Source organism: Melanostigma gelatinosum, assembly GCF_949748355.1.
Source record: "Melanostigma gelatinosum genome assembly, chromosome: 10".
NCBI classification, from domain to species: domain Eukaryota; kingdom Metazoa; phylum Chordata; class Actinopteri; order Perciformes; family Zoarcidae; genus Melanostigma; species Melanostigma gelatinosum.
Genome location: NC_136643.1, coordinates 13,002,639 through 13,015,991, shown reverse-complemented (window position 1 = coordinate 13,015,991; position 13,353 = coordinate 13,002,639). Strand labels below are relative to the sequence as shown.

General features: G+C 42.6%; 1 protein-coding gene across 1 annotated transcript; it reads left to right on the top strand.

Moving 5' to 3' along the window:
• The first annotated feature begins 3,615 nt into the window (after positions 1 to 3,615).
• sik1 (salt-inducible kinase 1) lies at positions 3,616 to 12,627 on the top strand. Its single transcript, XM_079277523.1, has 14 exons — positions 3,616 to 3,745; positions 4,247 to 4,443; positions 4,540 to 4,656; positions 7,300 to 7,363; positions 7,456 to 7,617; positions 7,727 to 7,851; positions 7,948 to 8,071; positions 8,178 to 8,398; positions 8,543 to 8,692; positions 8,803 to 8,913; positions 9,054 to 9,279; positions 9,363 to 9,617; positions 9,725 to 9,914; positions 10,020 to 12,627. The coding sequence occupies exons 2-14, from the start codon at positions 4,291 to 4,293 to the stop codon at positions 10,534 to 10,536; spliced, it is 2,415 nt and encodes an 804-aa protein (XP_079133649.1). The 5' UTR covers positions 3,616 to 3,745; positions 4,247 to 4,290; the 3' UTR covers positions 10,537 to 12,627.
• The last annotated feature ends 726 nt before the right edge of the window (positions 12,628 to 13,353 follow it).

Below are 13,353 nucleotides of genomic sequence, written 5' to 3'. Positions count from 1 at the left end.
AGTTTTAATGTCGGCACACAGACAACATGCCATCTCATCACTTCGACTTTCTATCTCATAATTTCGACCATGGGGATATTTTTATTTTCACATCTAACTTTAAATTTTTGTAAAAAAAAAAAAAAAAAAAATTATTATTTTTTTTTTTTTGCTGGCGGATTCGTGGGCCACATAAAATGACGTGGTGGGCCGGGTCCGGCCCGCGGGCCGTATGTTTGACACCCCTGAAAAGGAACGGTCATGCTATGGTCATGCTAGCATCTAAGCTAAATGTTAACATGCTAACATTGACAATGCCAACATGTTCGTGTTTAACAGGTATGATGTTTACCATGTTCATCATTTTCGTTCAGCGTGCTAGCAAGCTAACATTTGCTATTTAAAAAAATAAAAATTGAATCAGTAAAGATAAAGTATAAGTGTGACTTTTTGCAGGTATTTGGTCATAAATCAAAGCATCAGACAAATTAGCTGTACTTTGTGTACCAAATGACCAAAAAATATATATTAACTGTTATTAAACATAATGAAAGTATCAGGCTAAGACAACATAAGCAGCCAGCCTGGAAAGAGTGGGCAGTGGTGCGGTAACTCATCAAAGCGCCAGGCTGACGCTTTGGTAAGTCAAGGTCAGGTTAAACAGATGTTCTAATGAACACGCAGTGACACACAAGTTGAGGTCTGCAACACAGAGGTCACTGCACTCAGCGGTTAGAGAGGTCTTTGAGAGGACAGTTTGAGTTTGTGTGCAAAGTCATACAGTACATACGCAACCATGAGAAAAAGAAAACAGTGATTCAACAGCTGAACAGACAACTGTGATTGTGAAAACTAACATTTCAAAAACAGCATAATGGTTAATAGGGGCTTTCAGGCGTCGTTAGATAAAGGTATTTACTTTTTCACCGCACCGTGTTTAATCTTGTTTTGTGGATGCCTTCAAAGGATTTTCTGCTGGCTTGTGATCCTGACCTTGGAATCCAGATGGACCTTTATATGTATTGTTGGAAAAGAGCAGCCAGGGGGAAATGTGAGCTTAATTAGATCTGGTAGTTAGACCTAATTACATGAAACCAGATGAACAGAAATGAACGTTTTGATCTCATCTTTGGTTCTCTTTGAAGCAATTGCATTCCTGCCTTCATTGTTGTTTTTAATAATGTGGAGAGCAACCAGTTTGAGCATGGTGAAAGGATGCAACATACAGTAAATATCTCAGCATGCTTACTTATGCAAACAGCAGGTCCACGGGTGAAAATCGTGACTCATTACATCCTGTCATACACCCCATGTTTACTGTCAGTCCGCACAGGAGAGTGTACTTCCTCAAAACTTAAGTAAATGCTAAAAGAGGCTGAAATACCCCCTGAGTTGACCTTTGTGCACCCACATTTGATAAAAGGTCACCAGAAGCACAAGAAAAACCCACCAAAGAATGAAACATGCCTGATAAGTCACCTTCTTTCAGTAAACACTGATAACTCTTGAGAACAAAACAATGCTCAACCGCACATATTCTTTATCATCATTTCTTTGTAGATAGTCTTCACATGACTGATAGCAGGAATTACAAGTTTTTGTTTTCTGCACACAGAAAATACTTGAACCTTCACAGCTTTAAAGTTGACTGTTTCAACATGCTGTCAGCAGTTCATTTTGATGATTATATCCGAAAATGCACACTCATACAGATTAAAAAGACATGTGTGGACTGTACAAATAAATGCCATGCAGAGGTGTGTGTGTGTGTGTGTGTGTGTGTGTGTGTGTGTGTGTGTGTGTGTGTGGAAGGCAGTACTCATGTCATTACCAGGAAAGAGAAATGTGCCTGTGAGACTGGTTTGTGCTGAATGTGGTTTGGTTCACGTTCAACATATTCACACGTTCCTCATCTCTCCTGGGCACACTTTTATTTTCTTAAGTCATCCATTAAAAAATAAAATCAAACCATATAAATATCTGCATATAGTGTGGTTTAGCATCACAAACTACCATCACATGAGGGCTTGTGTATGAAACTTCTAAGAGTTACACTTGAAGGGAAGTGTAACGCATTCAAGAGCAGCTCTTGAGTCTTAAGTACAGAATCGGATGCAACAATCTGCAAAAATATATTGTCTATGAATTTAATCTTTCGAAGTTGTGTTTTCTTTGTTACTTACAGGGTTAGGGGATTACTAACACAAAACATTGGGTCCAGGTTCAAAAATACTGATTAAGTCCAAAGTCCAAAAATTCTGTTCAAGCAGTTTCAAACATTTGTCATCATGTTGGGACAATCTGACTCAGATAACAACAGTTTATATAAGTCTGTTTCACAAACTCAGGAAATAAAACAACTGTAATTAGCATGTGAGACATATTTTCAAATGGCACCAATAGATACATTTGGTTGTGAAAACAGATGAGGAGCAGGGTGGGCTGTGTGGTTTTGTTGTTAGTGTGCATCAACATATTGCGTGACCTTTCAGTTGAAACATTTTGCATACAGTTTGCATTCCTTTAACATTTCAGACTGTGGGAGGGCACGATCTGTCTCTCTACTGACGTTGATGTTCGGTATTTACACTCACCCGCACACACTTTTAATCTATGCGACTGTGTTCACCATCATCTTTTATTTGAGCTTTTCTGCCACACTGACTATCTGCAAGATAGTCCCACCAACTTTGTCACTGGATAGCCAGTGCATATTCTCAGATGGCTGTTTGGTAATTTGATATTTTTTTACATAGAATATAATAACATAGAACAGACAGAATAGAATAAATAGAATGTAATAAATCCCAAATCACCTTTTCAGAACTGCTTTTAAAGTGTGATCAATATTGTGTGTTTTACGTTTTTAGTGTATAGCTTTTCTATATGATGATTTTAATGTAAAGTGTCTTTGAGTATTCTGAAAAGCACTCTATAAATAAAATGTATTATCATTATTATTATAAAACAGATTCAATAAAACATATATTCTGAATATGCAACACATACCTTTTAAGTGTATATTTGTTTCACATATAATAATAAAATAGAGCAGGATGAAATAGAAGAGGCTAGAATGTATTAAAACGGATTAAATAACACATATGATACAAGAATGTTTGAGTATAACTTCTGGTTTAGATTATTTTTCAGGCAGAACTTAATAAAATAAAATGGTGTCTAAAACAGAAACAACCTAACTGAGCATCACCATGCTTCCTGTTTCTGTTTCTGCTCGAGGCGCCCGCGTAGCCGGGGCTGTGAGGTGAGAGCGAGGCAGCACCGCGAGCGAGGCAATAGCGCGGCAGAGGGAAACATCACGTGGTGACACCACCGACGTCACCGTCCCCATCTCTAAGCAACCCTTCCATCCGCACTCACGTCACCGTGCGCCCGAGCCGCGCGGTTGCCCAGCAACCTGTGCCTTGCGCGCGGGCCCGGCCTTGCCATGCACCCAGCTCGGAGCTCTGACGCGGGTGTGACGTTAATAAGGTGGGTATCAATTTGTTATGGTGGCGGAGGGAGGGAGGGAGGAGGAGTTCCTCCTGTGAGTGCCGAAGCCCTGTGCTCTGCATTCCGGCGGAGCGCACAGCCACACACCGGCCACAGCCGAGTCCCGGGCCCCACAGACTTGTTCCGAAAGTTTCTCCGTGCGTATTTTCTACATTTATTCAAACCTGTTGTCGCTTTGGCTGTGGAATGGTTTACGCCTCTTCGGAGAGCCGTCTGAACTGTGAGAGAAGGTGGTTTATGTCCGCTTATTAAGGTAAGACGAGACTCCTCTCTCCGTTAGACTCGCTTTACTATACATTTCCTTTTAAGTAATTTTGTCATTTTCTTGCGTATCCAAATTGCGTAATCCACAATCCAAAGTTACTTTCGTATGTAGTCGTTTTAGTTTCATTTCTTTAACTTTCTGTTTAATAGTAACACAAATTCCCTTTGTCAATGAATTACGGCTATAGGATTGACATTAGGGAAACGCGTATTTATTCACTTAAAATCCTTTCCTTTTGACCATATCAATGCTTGTACCTCAATCACTCCAGGGCAGTAATACGTTCTTCCTCTGAATTCATTTGTTGTACAAGAAAGTTTTCAGCTGCTGCACCATATATATATTAGCCTATAGGGCCACATGCTGTATACACTTACTTTAGTTGATTTGGACAAAAAAAAACTGCCAAATGTAATTTAAAATGTATATCTTGTCTATATGCAGTAGAATACAAGACAGTAAAATACAGGGTTGTCTTTGTCTCTCCAGGTACTAGCCTTAAACTTTCCCAACGCTGTAACCGCTGGTGCACCATGGTGATCATGACTGAGAGCAGCAGGGGGTCTCAGTCCAGTTCTGCCCAGGGAAGACCCCTGCAGGTCGGCTTCTATGAGATCATTCGCACCCTGGGGAAGGGAAACTTTGCAGTGGTGAAACTGGCCAAACATAAAGTCACCAAAACACAGGTCAGCAGCTGTCCTCCAAATGCTGTGACTGTTTATGCACATTTGTAAAGATGCATAACTCTAATTATTTTCAATTTACAATTTTTTCTTCTTCAGGTGGCTATTAAGATCATTGACAAGACCAGACTGAACCCCTCCAACCTGGAGAAAATTTACAGAGAGGTGCAGATTATGAAGCTGCTAAACCACCCCCACATCATCAAACTCTACCAGGTGTGTGTTATCTTTCGGTTCTCTACAGTGTTATTTCATGCAGGTGTTTGTATGTGAGCAGAATTGTGTGTGTGTGTGTGTGTGTGTGTGTGTGTGTGTGTGTGTGTGTGTGTGTGTGTGTGTGTGTGCAGCAGTGAGTTGTTCAACCCGTATTGCATCGACGACTGTGAATCCTGTCTGTGACGGCTCCAAGTGCACGGAGCCAGTCTGAACGCATGCAAGAATCTGAGTGTAAAGTGCAATGGTGTGGAAAACTTTGCAAAATGGGTACAAATGTATTTCCCTCAGCAACGCTGCTGTGGTGCAGAGCATTGTGCCTCGTTATTGTTGATATGTGTATGCAGCGGTATTTGTTATCTAATGGGTTTGAACCGGCTTGTTGTGAGCTGCTGACTCTCAGGACACATTGAATCATAAGTACAGCGCAGCAGCATTCGTGCAATCCCTTTTGACCTCCCTCTGTGTGTGTGTGTGTGTGTGTGCGTGTGTGTGTGTGTGTGTGTGTGTGTGTGTGTGTGTGTGTGTGTAAGAGAGAGACACTGAGAATAATCATGGCTACCAGTCAGCGCTGGGAACAATCCGAGATGTTTTCAATTATACAATGGTTGAGGTGATTGCAGATATGCTGGAATCAGAGAACAGTCTGGAGACTTCTGAGATGTGTCCACGGGTCTGAGCGTTAAGCCCAATTAGCATCTGTTAAAGCCAAGTGCACGTCACGTGAAAAGCCTCCCCTACAAAGCGCTGCTTTACTGCTAATCATATTGAAGACTTAGTGGGGAGAATCCGCTTTTTTTTCCTCCTCTGCTGGCCTTTCGAGCATTGTGGCACGCGTATGGCAAGCAATACCCAAACACACACACCCACGCAAACAAACGCACACAATGTCTTTTTGCATCTTTTTTTACTCTGGACTTTTTCTGCCATTGTGCTGTTTTGCTCCTTTTGAGGATTACTTCATATCTGGTTTCAAGCAGCTCATCAGTATTTACTGCATCGGGTCTTGACTACAACAATGAAAGCATGACATTATGATTATTTACCATCAAGAAGGGCCGAAACAGTTAATCGGTGCAGCTATTCGTCAATCGACAGAAAATGTAAAGGAGGTCAATTTGTCAAACCTTCTCTTCTTCCAGCTTCACATTTGTAAGGATTTGCTGCTTTTCTTTGCCTTACGTGATAGTTATCTAAATATAATTGGCTTTAGTAATTCACACAACCCAAGAAATTTAGAGGCATCAACCTGGATAGGTAATTAATGCTTTGGCTATTTAAAATGGATCAGCATTTCCAATCAAGGTTTACAAGAGATAGAACAAACAGCTGTGGCAAAAACAACAATAATGTTAAATAATATCAAACGTTTATTCCATTGGGTCAAATATCAAATATACATATTCACAATATAACGTAGAAGATCAATTGAATTAGCCTGTATTATTAGTTAAAGATAATATCACAGCTCTGAAGTCTGACATGGACGACCTCTGTCTGTATGCTGCATGTGATGCGTCCTGTTTTTTCGTGCCCTTGGGTTGTCTGAAGTGATGCTAGTCAGATGGTCGGTACTCGACGATGGTAGGAGGCAGTCTGAGACCGCTGGCCTGATAAATCAGCTGCTGTTTCCAGTCTCTCACGGATCTCATGAGAGTGAAATGTTCCTCGTCAAGGATCATTGAAGCCTCTTTGTCCTTGCATCAATCATACACTCCCCTCTCATCCTCTTCAACCCCACTCCAAATTTTTACAAAGATTTCAGATATGTCAGGCTGAATTGTGAGAAGTGTGTACAATGCTGCACAAGACATCTAAAATACATTTTTCTCTCAGTGTCACCGTTCAGTTTCAACAGCCTTAGAGCTACTTTATGTAAAATGAAATGGAACATATGGATAGTACGGGCTTAATCTTCCCTCTGGGTTGGGTTAAGGGTCCTTGACGTGCTGTGCCTGTTCTTCAGAGCTGTGACGTCAGCTGCACCTCAAGGTGACAGAGCCCCGGAGAGCTGCCCTATCTCTCTGATAAAGACGGCTCCCCGCTGAGAGGGGCCTGCATATTGAATCATCCATCTCTCGGTTTTCTAAAGGGGCTGGTGGATGAAAAAAAAATGAAGCTCCAACATTCAGTGGAATTTAGAAATGTTTAATTTAAGGTGGCCAACAGCATTTTCAGGCAGGGCTTTGTCATATGACAAAAATTGCTTTGTGCTCAACTGACCCGTCCCAGAGGGCTCTCCTGGGAAATTAAATCTATATAAGTTCCAAGAAAAGGATTGGGAATCTTTCATAAGTGATTGCACTTATGGTGTTTTTGATACACTAGACAGCCCCTGTGAATATGTCTCTTTGTTTTCTAGAAGTAAAGAGATAAGGAGATAATCCGTTGCCAACTTCAACTGGTGCTTACGCAACAGGGCATTTCACGGAAAACCAGGGTGTTAGTGTTGTGTGTGTGTGTGTGGAACAAGATGGAGGGGAATGAGATGGGGATTTTTGTGGTATGAAAATGTCTCATGCCAAGAGATGCCAGGAGTGGGCTGAGCTGGAGGCCATAGAACAGGTTTTACTCTTCGTGTTTACCAGCTGCCAATGACACAGTTGGTTTAAACTTCTTTTTTTTTCACTCTCTTATTTCTCTTAGGTCATGGAGACCAAAGACATGCTGTACATTGTGACAGAGTATGCGAAGAACGGAGAAATGTTTGGTGAGTTCAGCTTTTCAAATATATATTTTCTGCTTTTAAAATGAATGTAGGCTGAATCTCGACTTGAACTAAAATATCCACTGTCCCTCCAGACCACCTGACCTCAAATGGCCGCATGAGTGAAGATGAGGCACGGAAGAAGTTTTGGCAGATTCTTACAGCCGTGGACTACTGCCATCGACACCACATCGTTCACCGTGACCTAAAAACCGAGAACCTGTTGCTGGATGCCAACATGAACATCAAACTGGCTGGTAGGTCTGCTCATAAGCCGTTGACAACAATGGTTAGTGGTTTGCCGGCAGGCAGGTGTTGTACAATGCTAGACAAAGTGTTAATGTTTCTCTTCCTGTGTACTTACAGACTTTGGATTTGGAAACTTCTACAATGCAAGGGAGCCTCTGTCGACATGGTGTGGCAGCCCGCCTTACGCTGCCCCTGAAGTGTTTGAAGGGAAAGAGTATGAGGGGCCGCAGCTGGACATTTGGGTAGGCTGGTAGAAGGAAACAATACACAGAATTATTCAATCCAGCATTCGTTTTCTTCTTATGCTGATATTCTCCATTTCGCTATTTTATTTACAGAGCCTGGGTGTGGTACTTTATGTTCTTGTCTGTGGCTCGCTTCCATTTGACGGACCCAGCCTTCCTGCACTCAGACAGAGAGTCACAGAGGGACGATTCAGAATCCCTTTCTTTATGTCTCAAGGTAAAATGGCAACTAAATTGTAAACAAAAAATACTGCTAATTACTAATTCTGTCTGAATTCAAAGTGCTCAGAATCCAAAACTCATTCTTCGATTTCGTCCTCCAGACTGTGAAAACCTGATCCGTAAGATGCTGGTGGTAGACCCAGCCAGGAGGATCAGCGTGGCCCAGATCAAGCAGCACCGCTGGATGCTGGCAGACCCAACAGCCGCCCACCAGACCCTTAGCCATTCTCTGACAGAGTACAACTCCAACCTGGGGGACTACAGTGAACCAGTGTTGGGCATCATGAACACACTGGGCATCAACCGCCAGAAGACCATCGAGGTGACTGAACGTGGTGTTTTATGACTTTGTGAACAGTTTTCAGGAGACTTAAGTCTCAAGAATAGTTTATATTTAAGAGAGGCAAGACTGACCACATAGTTCGTATAGGGGAAGAGCTAAAGGAAGTTCTTTTATTTTTCTCAGTCTCTACAGAGCAGCAGCTATAATCACTTCTCTGCTATCTACTACCTGCTGCTGGAGAGAGTGAGAGAGCATCGCACCCAGCAGCTGAGCCGCCAGTGTGGGACCTGGAGCCAGAGACCCAGGAGCACCTCCGACTCCACCGGCCCAGAGGTGAGCGCTTCAGCTGGGTGCACTGAGCTTAAAGTTGTACCTAGTCCTGATGCAACCTGCAGCTTCACACTTGAGGTCTAAAACGCGGTGTGCTTCCTGCTTGCTTCTAGGTGATCATGGAGTCCACCGACACCTTTAGAACCACAGCATTTTCAATTCCAGCCAAAAGCACTCCTCCAGTGTACCCGGAGATGGAGTATGACCAAAGTGGATTGTTCCAGGTAAATAATGATTCAACATGACAGCATTCAGCAGCTCAGAGGTTAGGAGACATCACCCTCTGCCCTCATCTACTGATAGACCACAGGCAAATACTGCACCCGTCAATGAGTGGCTAACAGTCCAACTCCTTCTGGTTCAGCGTGTGGTGTTTCCAGTGGAGGCCAGTCTGAACAGACTGCTGTGGAACCGCTCCATTTCACCCAACAGCCTGCTGGAGACGAGCATCAGCGAAGAGGTGCGACCCAGAGACCTGGAGGAGGAAGAGGCAACACAAACTCACGGGCCTCTGCTCCCTCCCACCACCACCTCCCGCAGACACACCCTGACCGAGGTGTCGGCCAGTTTCCACCAGTGCCACCCTCCATGTAAGCATGTTGTACAATAGCAACCAATCCACACTCTGTCACACGTACAGAGTCTGAATGTCGTCCCTGTTCTGTTTCTGTAGGTATTGTGGTCAGTCCCTCAGATGGTGCCTCTTCTGACGGCTGTCTGAAGTCCTCATCCTGTCCAGCCCCCACTTTGCAGGCGGCGAGGGGTGAGATGTCAACACTTCTGGCCTCATGGACTGAGAGTGGAGCTCTGCTGCCTACTGGAGCTCCCCTGACCCTCTCCTCCCACCTCCTGCCCCAGGCCCAGGGCAGCCTGCCTGCTGCCAGCTTCCAGGAGGGCCGCAGAGCCTCTGACACCTCCCTCACACAAGGTACAGGAGCATGAAAATTCATCAGATTTTTTCTTTTTTTAAAAATAAGGTGTCACATTATCGGATCAAAGGAGGATTGTGTAACACTTTCCCATGTCTTTCCACAGGCCTCAAAGCTTTCCGCCAGCAGCTGAGGAAAAACACACGCACTAAAGGGCTCCTGGGATTAAATAAGATTAAAGGTCTGACGAGGCAGGTATTTCCTCCGCTCTCTAGTAACCGTGGCAGCCGAGGGTCCCTGGTTCCAGCTCTCTGCGAGCACCGCATCATGCTGGAGGAGGTGCTGCACCAGCAAAGGTGAGACAGATGAAAATGATTACACAAAGGCATTCTGTTGTCTTGAATTTGTCTTAGGCGGTCCACAGCCCACAGAGAGTCTGATCTTCTGTGTCTGTTTTCCAGGATGCTACAGATCCAGCACCAACCCCAGCCTCAGGTCCAAGCTGTTCAGACAGGACCTTCACAGAATCCCTTGCTCTTTCTGGCCCAGCATCAGTCCCCATCTCCTCCACCTACTACAGTGTTTGCCTCCCCCTCCATGTTTGACACGCCCACCCCTTCCACCCTGCCTTCTCAGCAAGCTTCGGTGGGTTTACAGCACGGCCCCTGGAAACAAACCCTCGAGACTTCCTCCTCCGGCTGCTCCTCATCCTCCTCATCCTGCTACGCTTCTTCTCTGTCCCCCGTGGCCTCCGCTGCTTACCTTCTCGAGGCTCGTCTGCATATCAGCCAGCAAACGCAACCTCGCCCCCACATCAGCCTCCAGCAGCAGTCCGAGTCTGCAACACACGGCACCTTACCCATCATGTCTAAACCAGCAGGGTGGCGCAAGGGCTCGGCCTCCAGCACAGACCCTGAGGTGCAGGAGTTGGGTCTGGCTGCACAGCAGCAGCTCAGTAGCTGTGTGATGGTGAAGTAAAGCGTCAGCCATTGAGACCAGCGATTGTTCTCTCTGTTGAAGAAAAAAAATCTTGATTTTTGAGCCGAGAAGAAAAGAGAGCAGAAGTGAGGAGAAAGAACAAAAAGCAGATGCAAGCGACAAATGTACACTTTATTTAACAACATGCGGTACACATATGAGAATGTGTCCACACACGTGTGTATGTCGTGTACACTTGATATCATATAAGCTAAAGACTAAGCAATAACCAAACTGGACAATGCGTTGAACCAGTATCAGACAGCCAGAGAAGCAATAATAGACTGAAAGACTCTCATCAGCTCCCTTGAACTAAATGACAGCTGACGCTAGCCAACACAGTTAATTCTCACATGTTTTCATTCTGTCTAAGTTAACTATTTCATTTTGTTGAATACAAGAAGGCTCCCTTTTCCTCATTATTTTTTAAACACTTCTTGTGTCATTTCCTGTTCTCGATGTTTTTCACTGGACTGGGCAAAAGACTAATTTATTATTTTCATTTTTCCCACTTTGTTCGCCTTTTTAAAGAGATATTTCTCTGTAGCAGTGCAATGAACATGCAGTATAGTGCCCTAAGCTTCCCCGAAGGAGTTTATTTGTATTGAAACTGTGATTTTTATTTTTTTCCCGTTATCATAGCTACACAAATGCTGCTTTTACCTCAAGTCACAAAAAGACTGCTCCATCCTGATCATCCAAAAATGAAGGAAGATGTTGTCTGGCTGATTGAGTAAAGCACAACAGGTACATCACCTTACATATGTGGATACAAAGACCATCTTGTTGGATGCTTTCACTACCTCCGCAGGCAAGAAAAAAACAAAACCTAACGAAAAGTTGCCAATGTCAGAGGAACAACACTTTTCATATGTATAGAACAATGACTGTGGGAAGAGTGCAATATTTCACATTGAAATACAGAAGAAGGATGAGGCTCTGCATAGGATCGTCAACATGTACATTTGCCTGAGGTTTTTTGTGCTGTTACTTTTCATTTGTCTGTTCGCTGTGCTAGCTAGCTGACTAGAACAGGTACTAGTTATGTAACATAATAACATGATACTGTAGAATTGATAGAACAACTCAAGGCATTTCAAAATGCTGTTTCTTCACACAGTTTAGCTTGTAGTTCTTTAACTGAAAGGAAGAATATGGGTTTTACCAAAGAGCGAACAGCACAAGAGATGGGCGATCTATCACAGACACACTACTGACTTTTCACTTTGAATGCTGTCTCAAAATGTAGCACGGTGGTTAGCGCGCATATATTTCACATGATCTCCCCAGCTTTCGCTTTGAGAAAACTCCCGCGTCCATCAAATCCAAATGCTACACATATTGTTAATATTTCTAGCCTTTACTATCAGGACCATGGTGGTATTCCTTTTTTGTAGTTTTCTAGAAAAGAAGAAGAAAAAAAAGAAAACAAAAAAATCTGAACATAGCAATACCATGTTGTGCTTGAAGTTGAACTTTCTCCAGTTGTCTATAAGTACAAATTATCTGCAACAAGCTGGTTTATTTGTGAGCTCAATTAGTTCTCTTTTATCTCAACCTGTTGAAGAGCAGTGTTTTTCCAAACCCAGTTCTGCGTTGGAAACATGCAGTGTTGATATTGTTTTTATTTTTGGTTGATTGCACTCACTACCAACACTTGTGCCTTTGAACAAACTCACGATCAGAGGTTTGACATCTCCGATCGCTACGCGGAAGAAAGAGAGTCGAAATGCTCCGTTAATGAACCTTTTTGATACTCTGACCGCTCCCTCTCTTCTCTCAATCTGACCTTTCAACTTGCTGTGGAGACAGAAGCAAGAATTGCACTTTATTCAAAAAAATTTGTTTCTCATGATGAAAAACCTTCACAAAACAATTGAAACACACTTGATGCAAATGTGTAAGATGACCCTTTTTGAGAAACTATTTCTTTTTTTTTTCTGATTTGTTACTTGATTGTGTGCGCATGTGCATGTATGTGAGTGTGTGTGTGTGTGTGTGTGAAGGGAGGAAGGAAAGGAAAGGGAGAGAGAATGTTAGTTCAAGAAAGATTGTGGCTATTTATTTAAATAAAGTTCACTTCCTAAACTGTCCGTTTGAATGTTTTCTGATCACAAGGTGGATATATTTACTGACAAACATAACTGTAGATAACTTTACTCGACTTTAACAACTCTTTTACAACTTTTCACATGCATTTTTATCCATTTGTTTACAGTTGACAGGATTGTGAAGAATGATCACAACTGCAGAAATACATTTAATATTTTTATATGCAGAAAACTGCAGAAACAAATTACGTTTTATATGTGTTTAGAGTTTTAATCTTTGCATTTCTATCCTCAATCAATTCTTTCTGATTTGCATTTTTACTCTTATACATATTAGTTTCTTTATTGCACTCATCTTTTAGTATTTAACTGCAAATATTAAATCTGCATCTGACAAATAAAACCTTTAAATCGAATGATCCATATGGTAAAATAATATAAGTTCAGTCTGCAGCACGTCTCTAATAGTGATGCTGTCTGTTACTGGTAATCATCAGTAACAATAAAGACAACTAGTAATAAATCTGGTGCAACCAAACTTCACGGTGTATTCCCAAATACTGTTTTATTTACCATATAATCATTGGATAGCAGCTTGATTCAGAGTTGTACTATTTTGTCCAGATTTTATGATTAATCTATAAATAACTAAAACTACGAACCATACAGAAGCAGAAGATATTGCTGGATATTGTAGAAATGGATGCAAAACCTTTTTAATTACGCCTCATCCTCTTCCACTTACTGATGACGTGGCACACTGATG